At 41.1% G+C, this 15770-nt stretch overlaps 2 protein-coding genes across 2 annotated transcripts; one reads left to right on the forward strand and one right to left on the reverse strand.

Annotated features, from left to right (window-relative positions):
• Positions 1–68: 68 nt before the first annotated feature.
• On the reverse strand, positions 69–7941 carry qars1 (glutaminyl-tRNA synthetase 1). The gene is made up of 23 exons (XM_083976099.1): positions 7725–7941; positions 6947–7097; positions 6453–6562; positions 6283–6358; positions 6122–6186; positions 5911–5964; positions 5548–5611; positions 5392–5466; positions 5195–5280; positions 4720–4806; positions 4533–4632; positions 4349–4427; positions 4024–4263; positions 3839–3931; positions 3601–3738; positions 2744–2831; positions 2509–2655; positions 2269–2370; positions 2077–2169; positions 1187–1314; positions 1034–1100; positions 805–930; positions 69–700 (listed from the first exon to the last, which is right to left on the reverse strand). Exons 1-23 carry the CDS (start codon positions 7833–7835, stop codon positions 650–652), a joined length of 2331 nt encoding a protein of 776 aa, XP_083832225.1. The 5' UTR covers positions 7836–7941; the 3' UTR covers positions 69–649.
• A 229-nt stretch (positions 7942–8170) lies between these two features.
• Positions 8171–15769, forward strand: ogg1 (8-oxoguanine DNA glycosylase). Its single transcript, XM_083974992.1, has 8 exons — positions 8171–8664; positions 8778–9151; positions 9276–9455; positions 9868–10046; positions 10126–10273; positions 10358–10407; positions 10503–10731; positions 15732–15769. The coding sequence occupies exons 1-7, from the start codon at positions 8555–8557 to the stop codon at positions 10728–10730; spliced, it is 1269 nt and encodes a 422-aa protein (XP_083831118.1). The 5' UTR covers positions 8171–8554; the 3' UTR covers position 10731; positions 15732–15769.
• The last annotated feature ends 1 nt before the right edge of the window (position 15770 follows it).

Below are 15770 nucleotides of genomic sequence, written 5' to 3' on the forward strand. Positions count from 1 at the left end.
CATGTTCAATACTCACACTGTCTTCAACAAATGTAACAGAGTATCCTAAGAGACAACAGAGACATTGCTGTTTTAAGTATTATTTATTATTGTCCCAAGTCAAAAAGGACATATATATATGCACCCATCTGAGTCTTAAAAAAAACATGGCGGTTTGGCACTGACACGCCACCTTTGTACGAAAGTCATGGCATTTGAGAGCATCACCTCTGTGTAACAACAGCGTAGAGTATGAATGTATGTATATGTATGAAATCTACATACATGAGGTCCTTGTTGAACATTAATCAAATTTGCATACATTCAACAAAGAAGAGGAAACACTGTAAGTGAATATTATTGCAGCTGATATAGAAAAAGACGACTCTGGCACTGACTAGCTTAGCTTGAGATTGATCAAACTGTTACCATGATTATTTTAATGACCAAATCACAACTGATAATAAAAAAAAAATAGAAACATATTTTCCAGTTTTAGTGGGATCAACTATCTCAATAGAACAGCAGAATGTATCAATATCTGATTTGAGTCAATCTCAGTCTAAGCCGTCTATGCTGTAGCTGATGTTACACATTAAGTGATGCAGACAATTTGCGCATGCACCTGTGGGCTCATGGGAAGTAGGATGTGCAGCTTGATCTCAGTCAATCAGATCTTCCCAGGGTCTTCTTTGAGGGTGACTGTTCTGTTGAAGACCAGCTGTGGTGAAAGAAAGGCAACAATTAGAGTTCCCCAAATTGTTTCTCAACAACTCTTTTCATCAATGGGTGGTTGCAACTCTAAATCATGACGCTTTGATGTACCTTGTCTGCAGTGCTGTCGGGGTCCAGGGAGAAGTAACCAACTCTCTCAAACTGGAACTTGTCAAACACCTTTGCTCCCTTTACGGAGGTATCCACTAAGGCACTGCTGATTATCTGCAGGGAATTCTAAAGCACAAAATACATAAATACATTAAACAAGCAGTTGTTTCATCTACTCATCTCAGTTGATCCAAAAAGGCCTTCTGTCTCAATCAGCAGATTTACTCACAGGGTTGATGTCACTCAGGAAGCCTTTGGGCACTTCAGATGGATCCTCTGGATGTTTGTGCAAGAATCTGGAGAGACAGTGAGAACTTGCCGTGACTTTTTTTTTTTACAAGAAGTAATGGTTTTGAGTGACGATGGTTGTTTTCTGACTTACAGTCTTTCGTAGAGACGCACTTCACACACCAGCGGCTGGCTGACCCAGTGGATGAAGGCCTTTGGTTTCTCAGCAGTGTCAGAGCTGCAGCAGTTCACCTCCAGCTCCACCACTTTACCCTGAGCGTCCTGAGAAACAGCAGATGAGGAAAGAACGTGATGTGCTGGGAGTAAAATTATACTTGACCTTGATGAATAGAAGTAAATGCATCTACAAAGACTGTGAAGAACGTACACAGGGTTCCTGTTTGGTAAACCAACGTCAATTTAGGACTTTCAGGGACATTTTAAATAACTCATTGTATCCAATTTAATATCCATTTCCCAGTCACTCCCACCATTGTATTGGAAGATATCAGTGAAAGCCAGTAGGGATGATCAAAGCCTAGAAGTATTCACCAAGTGAATACATTGAATCTATTGACAATTAATATTTTGTGAGCTTATGGATTTTTACAAACAAAAGGGCTGTAGTAATGTGGATTTCACAGCCAGATTTTGCAGAAATTTCATACAAAAACATGAAAAAACCAACATCATCGCAAGTGTCCGACTAGAAAACTACTTAAAATATTATACACACACTTTTTAATAAATCCAAAAGCCCTTATTAATTTGACAGAAATCAATATTTTTTAAATGATATTTCAAGGTCTAAAAAACAAAAACAGAATTAAGATCTGTGTGGAAAAAAAGAAAGAAAAAAAAGATCTGTGTGTGTTATAGATTTAACAAAGTAATGGAAGTAGTAAGAGCATCCTTCTCTTCCATAATGTGATGTATAACTAAGGAAAACAGACTTAAGTCACATCCTTCAGATATGGCAGATAACATAACAAATCACACAGAAGGATTCTGGGTCTTTTCAAACTACTGAGTGGAACAACTTACCTTAATGACTTTCTGCACAGAAATGACATACCCAGCATGCCTCAGTCCCACAGGCTGTTCTGGGGTCAGACGCTTGTAACCTTTCTCCATCACCTGCAATAAAAAAAAAGAGTAAATCATCAAGTATACAATCATTTAAAATTGCATGAAGAAAGGCTGCTACTTGTATTGTGAGATTATTTAATATCTAACCTCTCTGAAGTCGCCCTGTTCTATGAAGATGGTGCGAGTAAATGGGACTGTGTGGCTTCCCTTGGACTCGTTGGAAGGAAAGTCTGGTACACGTACATCTGACTGAGAGAGAAGAGGAAGGAAGCAGCAGGAAGATTAAGCATCTAGGATGTTTAATACTATGGACAAGACAGGGTATATAACAAATCTCATGCAGCCATTTGATATGAAATGAGAGTATTCGTAAGAACCACCACAAACCCGTGAGTTGTCAGGTAGGTTGGTTATGGTGACTTTGAGTGGTTCCAGCACAGCCATGGCTCTGGGTGCTGCGTCATTAAGCACCTCCCTCACACACGACTCCAGTAGGTGGGGCTCTGTTGTTGTTTGGGAAACTGTGACTCCGACCTGCAGAGAGATGTAACGCATAATTACACAACAGCACTGTCCACTTGTATTCAGTTAGGAGCTCCTCCGTCAACCCGACTCTGCTTACCCGTGCACAAAAGTTGTTTATTGACTCCGATGGGAAACCTCTTCTTCTCAGAGCAGTCAAGGTGAAGAGACGGGGATCGTCCCAGTCCCTGCAATGACAAAAGATATCTCCCACAGTTACATGATGAATTCAAAGCAGTATGAAGACAGCATGTGAACACTTGCTGCATGCTGATGCAAAAAATGTAGTTGGAATAGGTTTTTTTTTTTTTTCCCTTTCCACAGATATTTGGACAAGCAGACCGCAGTCTGCATATAGTTTCAAGTCACAGACTTCAAGAGACTTCTGTTGGTAATGTGACAATATCATTTAATATTATTTCAACCATAATACTGTATATTTCTAACATTTCCGAGTTAATGAAGCTGCGAGTAAATGTTTGTCATTCAGACTAAGATGACTTTTGTGTAAATGTCCCTTTTGTCTCCATTAAGAACAGACAGGACATTTGTAAACAGACTTGTCTGATATTTTGCACCTCCTGCATGAGAGGAAGTGGTATTGCTGCAGGATGCAGTGGTGAAGTGAGGAGATACAATCTGTACCTCAGACGTTTAATTTTGTTTTGTATTGAGTCTTTAATTAGAATCAGTCAGTCAACTCAGGGTATCTGTGCTTTTTTTCCCCCCTGGGCTTTAAAGAAACATGCTATTTGGACCTCACTGGAAATATATTTCTACACGAGAATGATTTTGCAGCACCCTGTAAATATGGTATGGTGTAGAAAATCCTCTATTTTCTTTTTTGTTGCTTTTACATTCAATTAATGTTCTTGTACTTGTGATGCAATGTAATATAAGTAGTTGAAAGATAAATGATCAAAGGGAAACAAATAACAAGCATAAATGTTATTTCACCTGACAACACCAGACTCCACCAGTTTGATGATTTTCCTTTTGGACACAACGGTGTAGGTGAGGTTCAAGCGGCCATATTCCCACTGAACGGGACAATACCGATCCAGAGCGTTACACAGCCAGTAATAAGACGAACGCCTGTCACAAAATACAGACACAAACAAGGATGGTGAACACCGACAATGCATTTCTATGCCTCCAGATTATCATGTTCAAATGTAACAGAATGAATGTATACCTGGCCTGAAACTCTTTGGTACACAGAGAGTGTGTGATGTTTTCAATGGAGTCACACAGACAGTGGGTGTAGTCATAGGTGGGGTAGATGCACCTGCAGAGTAAGATTAGTGGAAAAAAGTTCAATTAAGTGAGGAGAAATCTATTTTATGCGATTATAACAAACTCAATGGAAAAGCACTATACCATTTATCTCCTGTCCGATGATGAGGTGTGTATTTGATTCTGTATGCCACAGGATCCATCTTCCCGTCCTCCATGACCATCTTCATCCTGAGCGTGGCCTCTCCCTCTGCAAAGAGTCCCTTCTTCATCCTCTCAAACAGCACCAGAGACTCTTCCATGGGACGGTCCCGCCATGGTGATGGAGGAACGTTATGGCCCTTTAGTTCCTCCCCCTTCTGGTGGCACACATACGCATGACCCCTGAGGGATGACAAAGAAAGAAATTAATCATCTACTGAGCGTCTGTGCACATTTACCAACAGGTACGCATGGATCCAACACTCACCTGCGAATAAGATCCACAGCAAGGTCATAGAGTTGCTGAAAGTTGTCCGATGCGTGCGTGACAGCATAAGGTTGGTAGCCTGTGGAATACATTTACTTTGGTAAACAACTATCTTTATGAGTGTGGAGTGTATTTTGACACTTCAATCAGACCAAAATAAAAAAAGAGTGTAAATCAAACTCACCAAGCCACTCTACCATGTCCCTGATGGCAGTGAAGTATTTTTCCTCCTCCTTCTCAGGATTTGTGTCATCATACCTCAAGAAACAAATTCCACTGTTTGCCTGAGGAAAGAACAAAGGTTTTTAAAAAAAAATGCACCGGATTAAACAGCTTATGAAGTGGTGAAAGATGAGAAATAATATTTGTACCTTTGCGTAACCAAAGTTGAAGTTAATGGCTTTGGCATGGCCGATGTGAAGGATGCCGTTGGGCTCAGGAGGAAAACGGGTACGTATCTAAAAGGATTAAGAAAGAGCAAGGAAAAAAAATCAACCACATGCATGATCATTTACTAACACTGACAAACGTTTTCATGACTAATCTATTCATTGTTCAAGTCTATAAAGTGTCAAACCATGGAAAACTCTTAGCTGACATCTGCAAATAGCTTGTTCTGTCAACACCCCATATTGAAATTGATTTATATCATATAGGACAAACAAAAACAACATTGTTACATTTGAGAAGCTGGAACTAGGGGAACATTTAGCATTATTGTTTGAATTATTACTCAAACAATCAATAAATATAATAAACGAAGCAGCTGCTGATTGTTTTTGTGTTGTTTTCCTTTTCATTTAGATCGCAAACTATTTCAGTGTGAGGAAGATATAAAGTTTGTACCTGTCCACCAGTGAGCTCCAGGTGCTTTTTAAGCAAGGACATGGTGTTCGGCGTGACCACATAGCCCTCGGTTTTAAAGTTCTCTCCTGTGTGACAAAAGTTGAGGATAAAGGATCAACACCATCTGTAAGTACAACTGCTAAAGTTGCTTTAGTGGTGGAGGATGAAGAAAAAATACAGGTGACTCTCCCTCTCACCTGTTTTATGGAACTTGATTGCTTCTCCTCTGAGCTGCTCCATTAGCGATTTTCCCTCCCCAGTGGCCACCTCACCTAAACAACCAACACACACAGTTAACAACAAACTAATACACACACGCACAGTTTGTGCCATCTTTTTTGTCCGCTGCTTACCATTCACTGCCACCTCCTCTTTCTTCAACTTCACCTCATTCTCTGCCACTTTTGCTTTCTGGGGCTGCAGGATAATTAGATATTAACAACAGATGATGTCAATGATATCATTCAAGGTTCAGTGATTAAGGCAAATATGAAGCTACAGATAGCATCAGCTTCGCCAGAAAAAGGTGGAAACGAGTCATTGCTAAAAGATGACACAATCAATCTACCAACACCCCTGAAGTTTCGTAATGAACTTGCTTTGTAATATATTAGAAATTCCAAGTTGTGGTTTAGCAGGGCGTTATATCCCAGATTACTTCTGACTCAGGCAGAAAGCAAATTGCTGAGTTTCCCGTAACATTGTTGGGGCGTTACCTTAAGTTTCTTCTCCAGGTCAGCCTCTGTCTTGGGTCCTAAGAGGTGTAGGACCTTTAAGACCAAAGCTTGGGTTAGTCTGAGTATACAGTCAGAACAAACTCATATCCTCTGATCACAATATCCAATCACAGTGACAGATATAATGCTAAACGATTTATACTACTACTACTACTACTACTAATAATAATATTCTCCTTTTCCAACACACCTGCATGTCCACCTCATTTTTGATGACCTTCCCATCAGCCCATTTTAGGGCAGCACGTGCCTCTCCTGCAACAGACACATGAGATCAGTGAGTCATACTGTCAATCAGCCAAGCTTCATGGGTTTTCATAAATATTGAACTAATTAAGTGTGAGGTCATACCCATTAGTAGTCCCATGTTGAAGTGGTACCTCTCCTTTACCAGCTGCTCCTTGTGCTTCTTGATCACAGACTCGACCTGCACAACATTCCAGTGTCACTAAACACACCGCACCCTGAACAGCTCGTAAAAACGACACATCTATCTGGTAAGTGCAAATTTGTGCACTTACGGCATCTTCGATCTGCTCCGGTGTTATGACCACGCCCACTCCGCATGCTGCCTCAAACTGCTTCTGGTTGATGGGGTCCTGAGGGTGACCCTTCACAAAGTCCAGTGCAGCTGAAACAAATAGGTACGAATTTGCAGTTTGATTATCCAGATTATCCAGTATCAGTCATCTATGAAGTCCATAAATCAGGCCCCCAAAACAGGCAACATAACCACAACCCATCTGTGTATTTTATATCCATAAAATGTTGTGTATTTTCACATTTGTCTGAGGTTTATGGGCTATTAAACAATTTCCATCAAGCTTACCCTGATTTGTTTCAGTGCTTCACACTAGCAGAGCGACAGTATACATTTCAGATGCTTCATATTGAAATAAATGATGCGATGTGATGTAATTAACAAAAATATCTGTTGAAAAAGATTGATTGTATTGACATCCTTGTATCTTGTTCATGTCCACAAATGTCTCATACCTCATCAGTCAGAATTTACCTGCAAGCTGAAGCTCTGTGCAGATTTTACGCAGAGCTATGCTCTCTGTGAGGAAGGCCAGACGTTTCACGTCTTTAAGGCGGGTTGCCATGCTGTACAGCAGTGTTCCCATGGCTTTGTCCACTCCTGTTGGCCCGTGGATACTATGCGCCTATTGAAACCAAAATGAAAACATGTTAATTTATTGCATCCTTGTGTGCGCCAACAGTTAATCAGCTAATCAGCGATTCTGAGGTCTATAACATTCAGGAAACACCAGTGTCACTACTTTTTCTTATCTTGACTTTATTCTGCAAACTGAGAGATAAAATTAATTGGATAGATAGCCTTTAATGTCCCATGGGGATTCTCACAGTCTGTCAAACATATAAACACACAATGTACATACATCACCATTTTAACAACAGGAAACATAATTGACTTCCTGTCACTTTCAACCTCATTAATTCACATTTCTAACAAACTTGTCATTAATTAGATCATGTAGATCTAAATGAAATAGAGTAGGATTGGGGATTTGTGTGGCCCTGGTTCGTTATTAGCTTGGTAACAAGTTTGTCACTGGGTGAAAATAAAAGGACCCCACAACTACTCAAAGTCATTAGCAAGTTAACTAAATTAATGAAGCAAGCATTATACACATAAACAGAGCACCTTTAAAAAAAAGAAAAGAACTAAGAATAACAGAGGGTGGATATAACAGGTGAGCTAAATAAGTCTGTGTCACAGCTGCTGTCAATCCAGCCTGCTCAGTTTCCCCAAACACTCCGCCTCGTACCTGAGTAACGGCGTCCTTCAGGGCCGAGCTCAGTGCCTCATTCTTCAGCGTTTCTTTCGCCTTCTGCTCACTGAGCCCTATGGAAGTGAAAAGTGTCAACGTATCCGCCATTTTTCCACCGTAATCACCGGCTAGACTGGAGCCACACAGACACACCGCCGCCGTGCACGAGTTCTCGGAGAGGGGGAGAGAGGGACGACTTCCTGTACACCTCAAAGAAAAGGGAAAAAAAAGAAAAGATATACAAAAATATTAACCAATAGGACACCACGGGCACGGACGTATTAGCCAATCATGGATGAGTTTGAGTTCAGGGTACCGCCTACTACGACCGAGGCAGCCAATCAGCGACTGTGTTGACATCAGTGAGGGGGGTGCTACCGGAATCTGTGTATTGTTGCATCAGATTGATATTCCGTCATTTTAGATAATTATTTACACGAATTTAGTTTCCGGATTGCTTCGTTATTACATCAGATAGTAGATTTATTCACGACGGCCTAAATTTTTACACTTTTTGTCAACTTCTCTCCTCAGATATTGGCACCCTCTCCCACACAGTGTAAGGTCTTTGTTGTCCAGCATGAACTCGTAGCTAAAACAACTCCGTGAAAGTTTCTCACCGGCGGCGGCAGCTGTAAAGTGTTCAACGAAGCTGTGTGTCTCCCAGGAAAATCACTTTACATGAAGGACAGTAGATTTGTTTTAGGCTGCTATGTTTGTTGAAATCACAGCAACGGTGCGTTATATGATGTAAGGACATTGTGACAGGTCAGTGTGCACCTGTATTAACCTCTGACCAACAGGGCACCTGTGAAGTATCAACAGTTATGGCCAAACATGCAGTGTTGTCGTCGGGGGCAAAAATGTGGAGATCTCTGGCTTGCACAAAGTCGGAACTGCGTCTGGATCTCACTCTTGCCTGTGGACAATCATTTCGGTAAGATGAGAAGACTTATATATTCCTAAAAAACATCAAATTCATCGAGAGAGCTACAGCAGCACAGTGCTCATTTATTTGCATGGACATGCTGTATCTTTCTGTACCCACAGCTGGAGAGAAACCACAGAGGGCCATTGGACCGGGGTGATGGGAGGTCGAGTGTGGACTCTAACCCAAACAGATGACACCTTGTGGTACCACGCTTATGAAAACCAAGAGGGACAGAAAATGGGAGGTGACAGGAAGAGGCGACCTGGTGTCTCTCTCCAGGAGGGACACCACTCTGAGAAGAGATTAAAAGTGGCTTTGAAGATGGAGGAGGAGGAGGAGGAGGAGGAGGCGGTGGCTGTGACTTCAGTGCAGGACACTGAGGAAGAAGAGATGCTGAGAGACTACTTCCAGCTGAATGTGGAGTTGGGCGCACTGTACAATGAATGGAAAGCAGTGGACCCCCACTTCAAGAAAGTTGCAGACATCTTCACAGGTAAGTCTCATTCTCAGAGAGTGAGTGCATTTATATCACTTATTATAATGCTGTAATGATTCAAATTTTAAAATATATATATTTTTTAGGAAATGTGTCTAAAATATGTCTTTATGTTTCTCAGGTGTGCGAATGCTGCGTCAGGACCCCACTGAATGTTTGTTTTCTTTCATCTGCACCTCCAACAACCACATCTCTCGTATCCAGGGCATGGTGGAGAGACTGTGTCAAGCTCTGGGTGCCAAACTCTGCCAGCTAGATCAAACCTCTTACCATGACTTCCCTTCATTGGCTGCACTTGCAGGTTTGCTGTTCTTTTCATACAGGCCCTAGACCCCTGTTTATAGTATTGCCAACAAAACCTTTAATGTTTACAACAGTTTTCAAGACCGTGGTTCTGATGAAATCCAGCAAATAAGCCTTGATTTGTTTCACTGCTACAGCAGCTAAATCAAAAACATATGACACATACTTATTCTTATACTTTTAACAGTCATGTTATACTAGTCAGAAATGTGTCTTTTTCTTGTCATAACATGATATACAATAGTAATTGTTTGTGTTATGCTATAATGATACATCTTGAGTAACCTTGAGTATGTGTGAGGAGCTAGTCTTTCAAATATTCATATCCACAGAAAAAGTACTTGTGTAAAAGTAACATATTGTTATTATCATTGTATGTTTTTATCTATTTTTTGCATTGTTGTTGGCAGACAGCAGCGTAGAGGCACGTCTCAGGGATCTTGGTTTCGGATACAGGGCTCGGTTCTTGCAGCAGAGTGCAAAGCAGATTCTGGAGACTCATGGGCCCCAGTGGCTTGAGGGTCTACGCAGTGTCCCTTATCTGCAGGCCCGTGATGCTCTGCGTACGCTCCCTGGTGTGGGCACCAAGGTACAGCTGCCTCTTATGTTTTTCTGGAGTTAAGTGAACTCGTGGAAACATGCACTAATGGCTTTGTGTCATCCTGCAGGTGGCAGACTGTGCATGTCTGATGTCCCTGGATAAGGCAGAGGCCGTGCCCGTTGACACACATGTGTGGCAGATTGCTAAGCGTGACTACAAATATACAGCTGCCACCGCACAAAAGAGCCTCACAGATAAACTTCACAGAGAAATTGGTTGGTATTTATCCACCTCAGTAGTTTAATGTGACTGTAAATATTAATTCTTTACACAGTGTCTAATTCCATATTTCTACACAGGTGATTTCTTCAGAAAACTGTGGGGTCCTTATGCTGGTTGGGCCCAGTCGGTCAGTGTTATTTTAACATTCAGTAACTGCCCATGAGTTTCTGTCATGTCTTCTCTGTTTATCTGCTATAATCACAGTGTCTTGTCCTGTTTTAGGTGTTGTTCTGTGCTGACCTCAAGAAATTCCAAAGGCTTAAGGACACGCCAAGTCTGATGCAGCCAAAGAAAGAGCAAGAAGGTGGAGATGAAGAAGAAAGGATAGCATGCAAGAAAACAAAAATTAAAGTGGAAGATAAAGAAACTGTGAAGCACGCCAAAGCTCAGAAGAAGTCAGCATGCTGCAAGAAAGCAAAGACTTTTGTCAAGAGTGAGAAGGTGGTATGAGGTAAAAAAAAAAAAAAAAAAGCTCATCTCATCAAGATTCACACCAGATAACAATAACACACTTCACCTAGCTTCCTTTAAAAACCCACTGAAATCTCAGGTGCTCTGTTTACATGTATTTCTTTTATATTCTACTGTAACATCTCATCATCTTCTTTCCCATGAACTCACTATTATACACAGTTGTTTTTATCACAATAAAAACAAAATCCTTTATTCTCTTTAGAATATGCTTGTAAATATTTGCATAATTATCAATAAGTTTCCCGGCAAAACCATCAAATTATTATTTTTTCTTTTATAACAGTGGCTGGAAGTGGCCCCTAGGTGGCACTATGAATTAGATGATATTACTCACGCAACATAATATCACACAGTGGACCATTTGGTTAATCCTGTTTTCTTTTTTAATTTAGAGAACAAATTGCAATGTTTCCCTTGGTGAGCATATTTTTTTGTTAGGCCCCTGGGTTCCTGTTACGACATGTATGCCATTGCATTAGCATGCATGAGAAAAGGTCAGAGAACACCAAAATGGTTTTTCTTGTGTGACTACTCTGCATTAAAATAGTATGTCTGTTCACTGGATCATAAAATTCTGGGTGGCTGTGAAATGCCTTGGTGTCTGTATGTTTATCTATAGGCATTAGTTGGCTGTGTCAGCTGCTCTTTTTATAGCATGGATTGCAGTTATCTGCTGTCACACTGCTCGGGGCCAGTGCGACTGTCTCTGGTGACAACGTTAACATGTCTTTTGGAGCATTTGACCCATTAATGTCTCCTCACAAGAGAGACTGAGGAATACTTAAGTTTATGGGAAGCAAATTATTCTTAAATGACGCAACACTATACAGGGTAATCAAGGCTTGTTGTTGCCCTGACATGTAGGCTGAAGTGAGCAGGTGCATCATGCATGTAGCTGCATCTGTGTGACTGCATGTGCATGTCCTATACGAGTGTATTATTTGTGGAAGGGTGTGCAGCCATGTGAGTTAATGAGTGTATGACTCAGCTTTCATCTCCACTCCGGTTGAGCCGGACGGAAGCTGGGGCACAGCTTTAAGGCAGAGTCATGATCAAAAGAAAAAAAATATTAGGAAAAAAAGTAGTAAAAATCACAGTTGCAAGAACATGAAAAGGGTTTTTAAGGGAGAGTGAGATAGGTGAAAGTTTGCTTGAGGTGGGGACATGATTTAAATAAATAAAAACACATGTGCATGTATGTTAACACGCAAAGACCAAGACAACACCACAGTGGGCTGTGCATTATGTAAGAGGTGGGACACAGCTTGTGTTACGCCCTTGGGGATTGCTCAGTCGAGAGAGGACATCTCTTTATGCACCTTCTCTTGCAAAGACATTCCCCAACTGGCACCAGGGGGCGCCACTACTGGAGTGCCAGCAAAAGGGCAAGTCCTCTGTCTATTTCCAGATGTGCAGCAGTGAGATCGTATTTGTTTGCCTTCGGTTGACATCATGCGAGAGGTGGTTTGGGGGAAGTTGAGTCTGAGAAATGTGGGGACCACAGTGTGTGTGTTTGTGTTTGTGTGATGTGTGGTGTGGTTGTATGAAATAACCACATAAGAGAGTTTGTTTTTGGCTGATGCAGTTGAATATGTCTAATCAAGCTACTAAATCACACCGATACATTCATGTAAAAATCCAGTGCCCTCAGTTATCGGTTTATTAGAATAATGAAAATAATAATAATACATAAGATTTGTATAGCGCTTTTCTAAAGCACTCAAAGATGCTTCACATGAAGTGAGACTTCTAGTTAAAAATTAATCTGGTACACTCTAATACAATAGTCCTGCAAAAGAATTCTACCATCATATGGGTAAAATTGTGTATACTGATAATATATCATCTCTGACAGTTCACTCTATATTTTTCACATTGTCCTTTTATATCAAATCTGTAACCTTATTATATATCAGGTAAAAAAAAAAAAAAAAGTATAATCATTTGGTTATAGTTATTGGGATGATTTCTCTCTGCTGTGAGCACAAAGAAATGTCTCCATGCATATCCACACACTGTCTGCTACTAAAAATGATGAATGTTATTATTCCCATCCTGAATAGTAACAGATGTATTATATAACCGTATCTGATACAATACCTAAGATGGATAAAATTTAAAGAGAGTTGTGTTGATTCACCTTAGATGTGGTGAAACCGAATGAGACTGGAGACAGCCGTGGGGGAGCCTAAGAGACGGGGGAGGCAGTCCCCACATGGAAGTCTGTCTTTGGGGCCCAGAGTTGGGGAGATTATTCTTTTGGTGTCTAGACAACCATAGGGTGAAGGGAAAACCAAGGAGTGTTAGAGTACGAGCACAGTGCTGGCAGAAGTATTTTAGATCTTAAGCTTTTCTGACTTCTATGTGTGCAGATGGACGTTAGCATATAAGGCTGTTCTTAATGAAAGAGGCTTATTTACTATGGGAGAAAATGAATTATTTTTCTACCATCTGATAGACGCTCCGCTTGGCTGTCTGCGATTAAGGTTCAATGCCTTATAGATTGGCTGGAAGAAACAGTTCCGTCTGCTCTGGTGTTAAATTTCAGAGCCCCTACCAGGATCAATTGAAATGACTAAGTGGAATGTATTCACCACATTCCATGGACAAAGATGGTATAGAAACATTATACACACCGTATATGTGGGTTTGGGATAGCACAAGTTCCATGTGTGGTTTTAGTGTATGTCGGTGTCGGTGCAGCTAACTCCTTTTAAAGAATTTGTTCATATAGGAAGCTTTAAATAAGACACCCCCCTCCCTCCCACTATATTTAAAGCCCTCTAAAATTTTTCCATATGAATCAAGAGCTGTCAGTCAAAGGCAATATATGTTACAGGGTTGGCTGACTTTGCTCTAAGGAAGGCACAGTGTTGGAAAGTAACTAAGTACATTTACTCAAACCTGATTTGAGGTGCTACTTATATTTTACTCAAGTATTTCCTCCTACTTACACTGCACTGCATTTCAGAGAGGAAGATGTGTTTATACTGTCTCACAAGATAATTACTTGGTCACAGAGACATTGTACTTCACAACCACAACTTCACATTAAGATGCTCTAAGCACATGCAGCTGATGATGTTGTTCTGTATTACTTTAGATTAGTTAGATTTTGAAAGGACTTTTACTTATACTGGAATATATTCCATAGTATGGTTGAAGTACTTTTTCTCAGGATCTGAGTACTTCCACCATTTGTGGGCCATGAAACGTACAGTAGGGCTATTTTATTCTTTGTTATAAGGAAATGTAGGATTATTGAAGTGAAAATGAACAAAAGTGAGACCATGTTTTTGAGATTTGGTCAAACTAGCTCAAGACAGGGAAGCAGTGGGCCAGAACACTGACTGTCAGACAGACGATTTATGGATTTGGAAAACTTTTAACTTTTGATTGGTTGATTTATTGATTGATAATCAGGGCATTCATTTTAAAAGAAAGGTCTTATTGTATCAGTGAAACAACACGGGGCACTAAAGTTCAAATATCTCACTTAGCGTGAGTTTGTACCACTTTTATGTGTTTACATTCAGAAGACAGCTAGGAACACCTTTTTTTCATTTCATTTTTAGGTGTTGGATAAATCAGATAGTACACCAATAGACTAGATTAAGGTAATGCTGTTACAGGAGAATTATAACAATCAATTGGTGCTATAAACACTGCACTCAGGATGTGAGTAGCAGATGGGAGGTGGATTAAGACCCACACACACGCACATTCACACACACACACACACACACACACACACACACACACACACACACACACACACACACACACACACACACACACACACACACACAAAATGCCTATGGATGCTACTATACATTACATAACATCTCTTGGTCAAACAACATAAATATTGTCTGTGTGGAATTGGGTCACCTATCCCCTCCCTATAGAATATTAGTCATAATCCATGAGAAATAATGTGATTATCATCTTGGAGTGTCCCCGCTCCTCCTGTCCAAACCTCTCAGCGTCTCTGCTGCTTGCTCAGTAGTAATATAATGGCATTAGGACAATCCTCTGAGCTGCACAGGTTATTTTAGGACTCAGATGTACAGTGCAGACGATCTAATGAAAGTGACAAATGCACGGGGAGAGAAAAATGACACAGGATGAGAGGATTAGGCTATCTAGTAACCAGAGTGTTTTTTCGTTTTTTTCATTGCAAATTTACATATAGTGACTTGCTGTTGAGCTACAGTCTCAACAGCATGTTCAAACTGGAATATTGTGTTTGTGCAAGACACAGACAATCAGGTGGGGGGTGAAGAAGAGGCACTGAGCCAAGGTGCAGCATGAAGGAACAGTATCGTGTTGGCCCGGTTGTCTTGCTCCCCTCTAACAAGCCCTGTTTGGAGGGTGGGAGAGGATAGGGACGGGAGGCTAGAGTTTCATGCACTGCTCCCAGCATATTGTCCTGTCACTGCTGCACCACTCGGGACAGAAATGTCAGGTGCCTCCTCAGCGGTCTGCACAACACAGTCCTTACAATAGCTACACACCGCCCTGCTACTTAAACAAACCATTTATTTCAGAGCATGACAGCTTTTTAGATTTTTTTTCTTCTTTTAGCTGAAAACCCCAGAACATGGATAGAGGCACAGCACGCTGTGTGATGATGTCAATGCCAATGTCGTCATATTTCCACTGGGCACTGTCTAAACAAGTGTGTGTGTGTGCGTGTGTGAAAAGTAGATGAAGAGATAGGCTACACGGTGCACGGATGAACTGAGGGGCTGAGACTGCGTGGCGGACTGCTGTTGCGCAACAGAAGTGCCAAGCGGTAGGTTGGTAGGTCGGCAATCGTGTTTATCCGCTTGTGAGAAAAAAATGAGAGGGAGGGAGCGAGCGATGAGAGGAGAGATGGAGCGGTCGGAGCGGAGGGGGCGTACGTCTCCTTAACCAGCTCCTGACTGGAAACGGCTTGCAGCGGTACCATCTCTCTCTGTGTGTTTCTGCTAGGATAAGAGGACCGATTGGATCTCCGCCGCCAAAAAGGCT

This window comes from Trachurus trachurus (assembly GCF_905171665.1).
Source record: "Trachurus trachurus genome assembly, chromosome: 7".
In the NCBI taxonomy this organism is placed as follows: domain Eukaryota; kingdom Metazoa; phylum Chordata; class Actinopteri; order Carangiformes; family Carangidae; genus Trachurus; species Trachurus trachurus.

What these genes read in the sequence shown, in the direction of transcription:
- ogg1 (XM_083974992.1), top strand. Translation starts at nt 8,555, where the DNA reads ATGGCCAAACATGCAGTGTTGTCGTCGGGGGCAAAAATGTGGAGATCT. An exon ending in GCCTGTGGACAATCATTTCG is followed by an intron (nt 8,665 to 8,777) that starts GTAAGATGAGAA and finishes CTGTACCCACAG; the next exon opens with CTGGAGAGAAACCACAGAGG. An exon ending in TTCATTGGCTGCACTTGCAG is followed by an intron (nt 9,456 to 9,867) that starts GTTTGCTGTTCT and finishes TGTTGTTGGCAG; the next exon opens with ACAGCAGCGTAGAGGCACGT.
- qars1 (XM_083976099.1), bottom strand. Translation starts at nt 7,835, where the DNA reads ATGGCGGATACGTTGACACTTTTCACTTCCATAGGGCTCAGTGAGCAG. An exon ending in GGACATGGTAGAGTGGCTTG is followed by an intron (nt 4,428 to 4,532) that starts GTGAGTTTGATT and finishes TGTATTCCACAG; the next exon opens with GCTACCAACCTTATGCTGTC. An exon ending in ACCTACCTGACAACTCACGG is followed by an intron (nt 2,371 to 2,508) that starts GTTTGTGGTGGT and finishes CTTCTCTCTCAG; the next exon opens with TCAGATGTACGTGTACCAGA.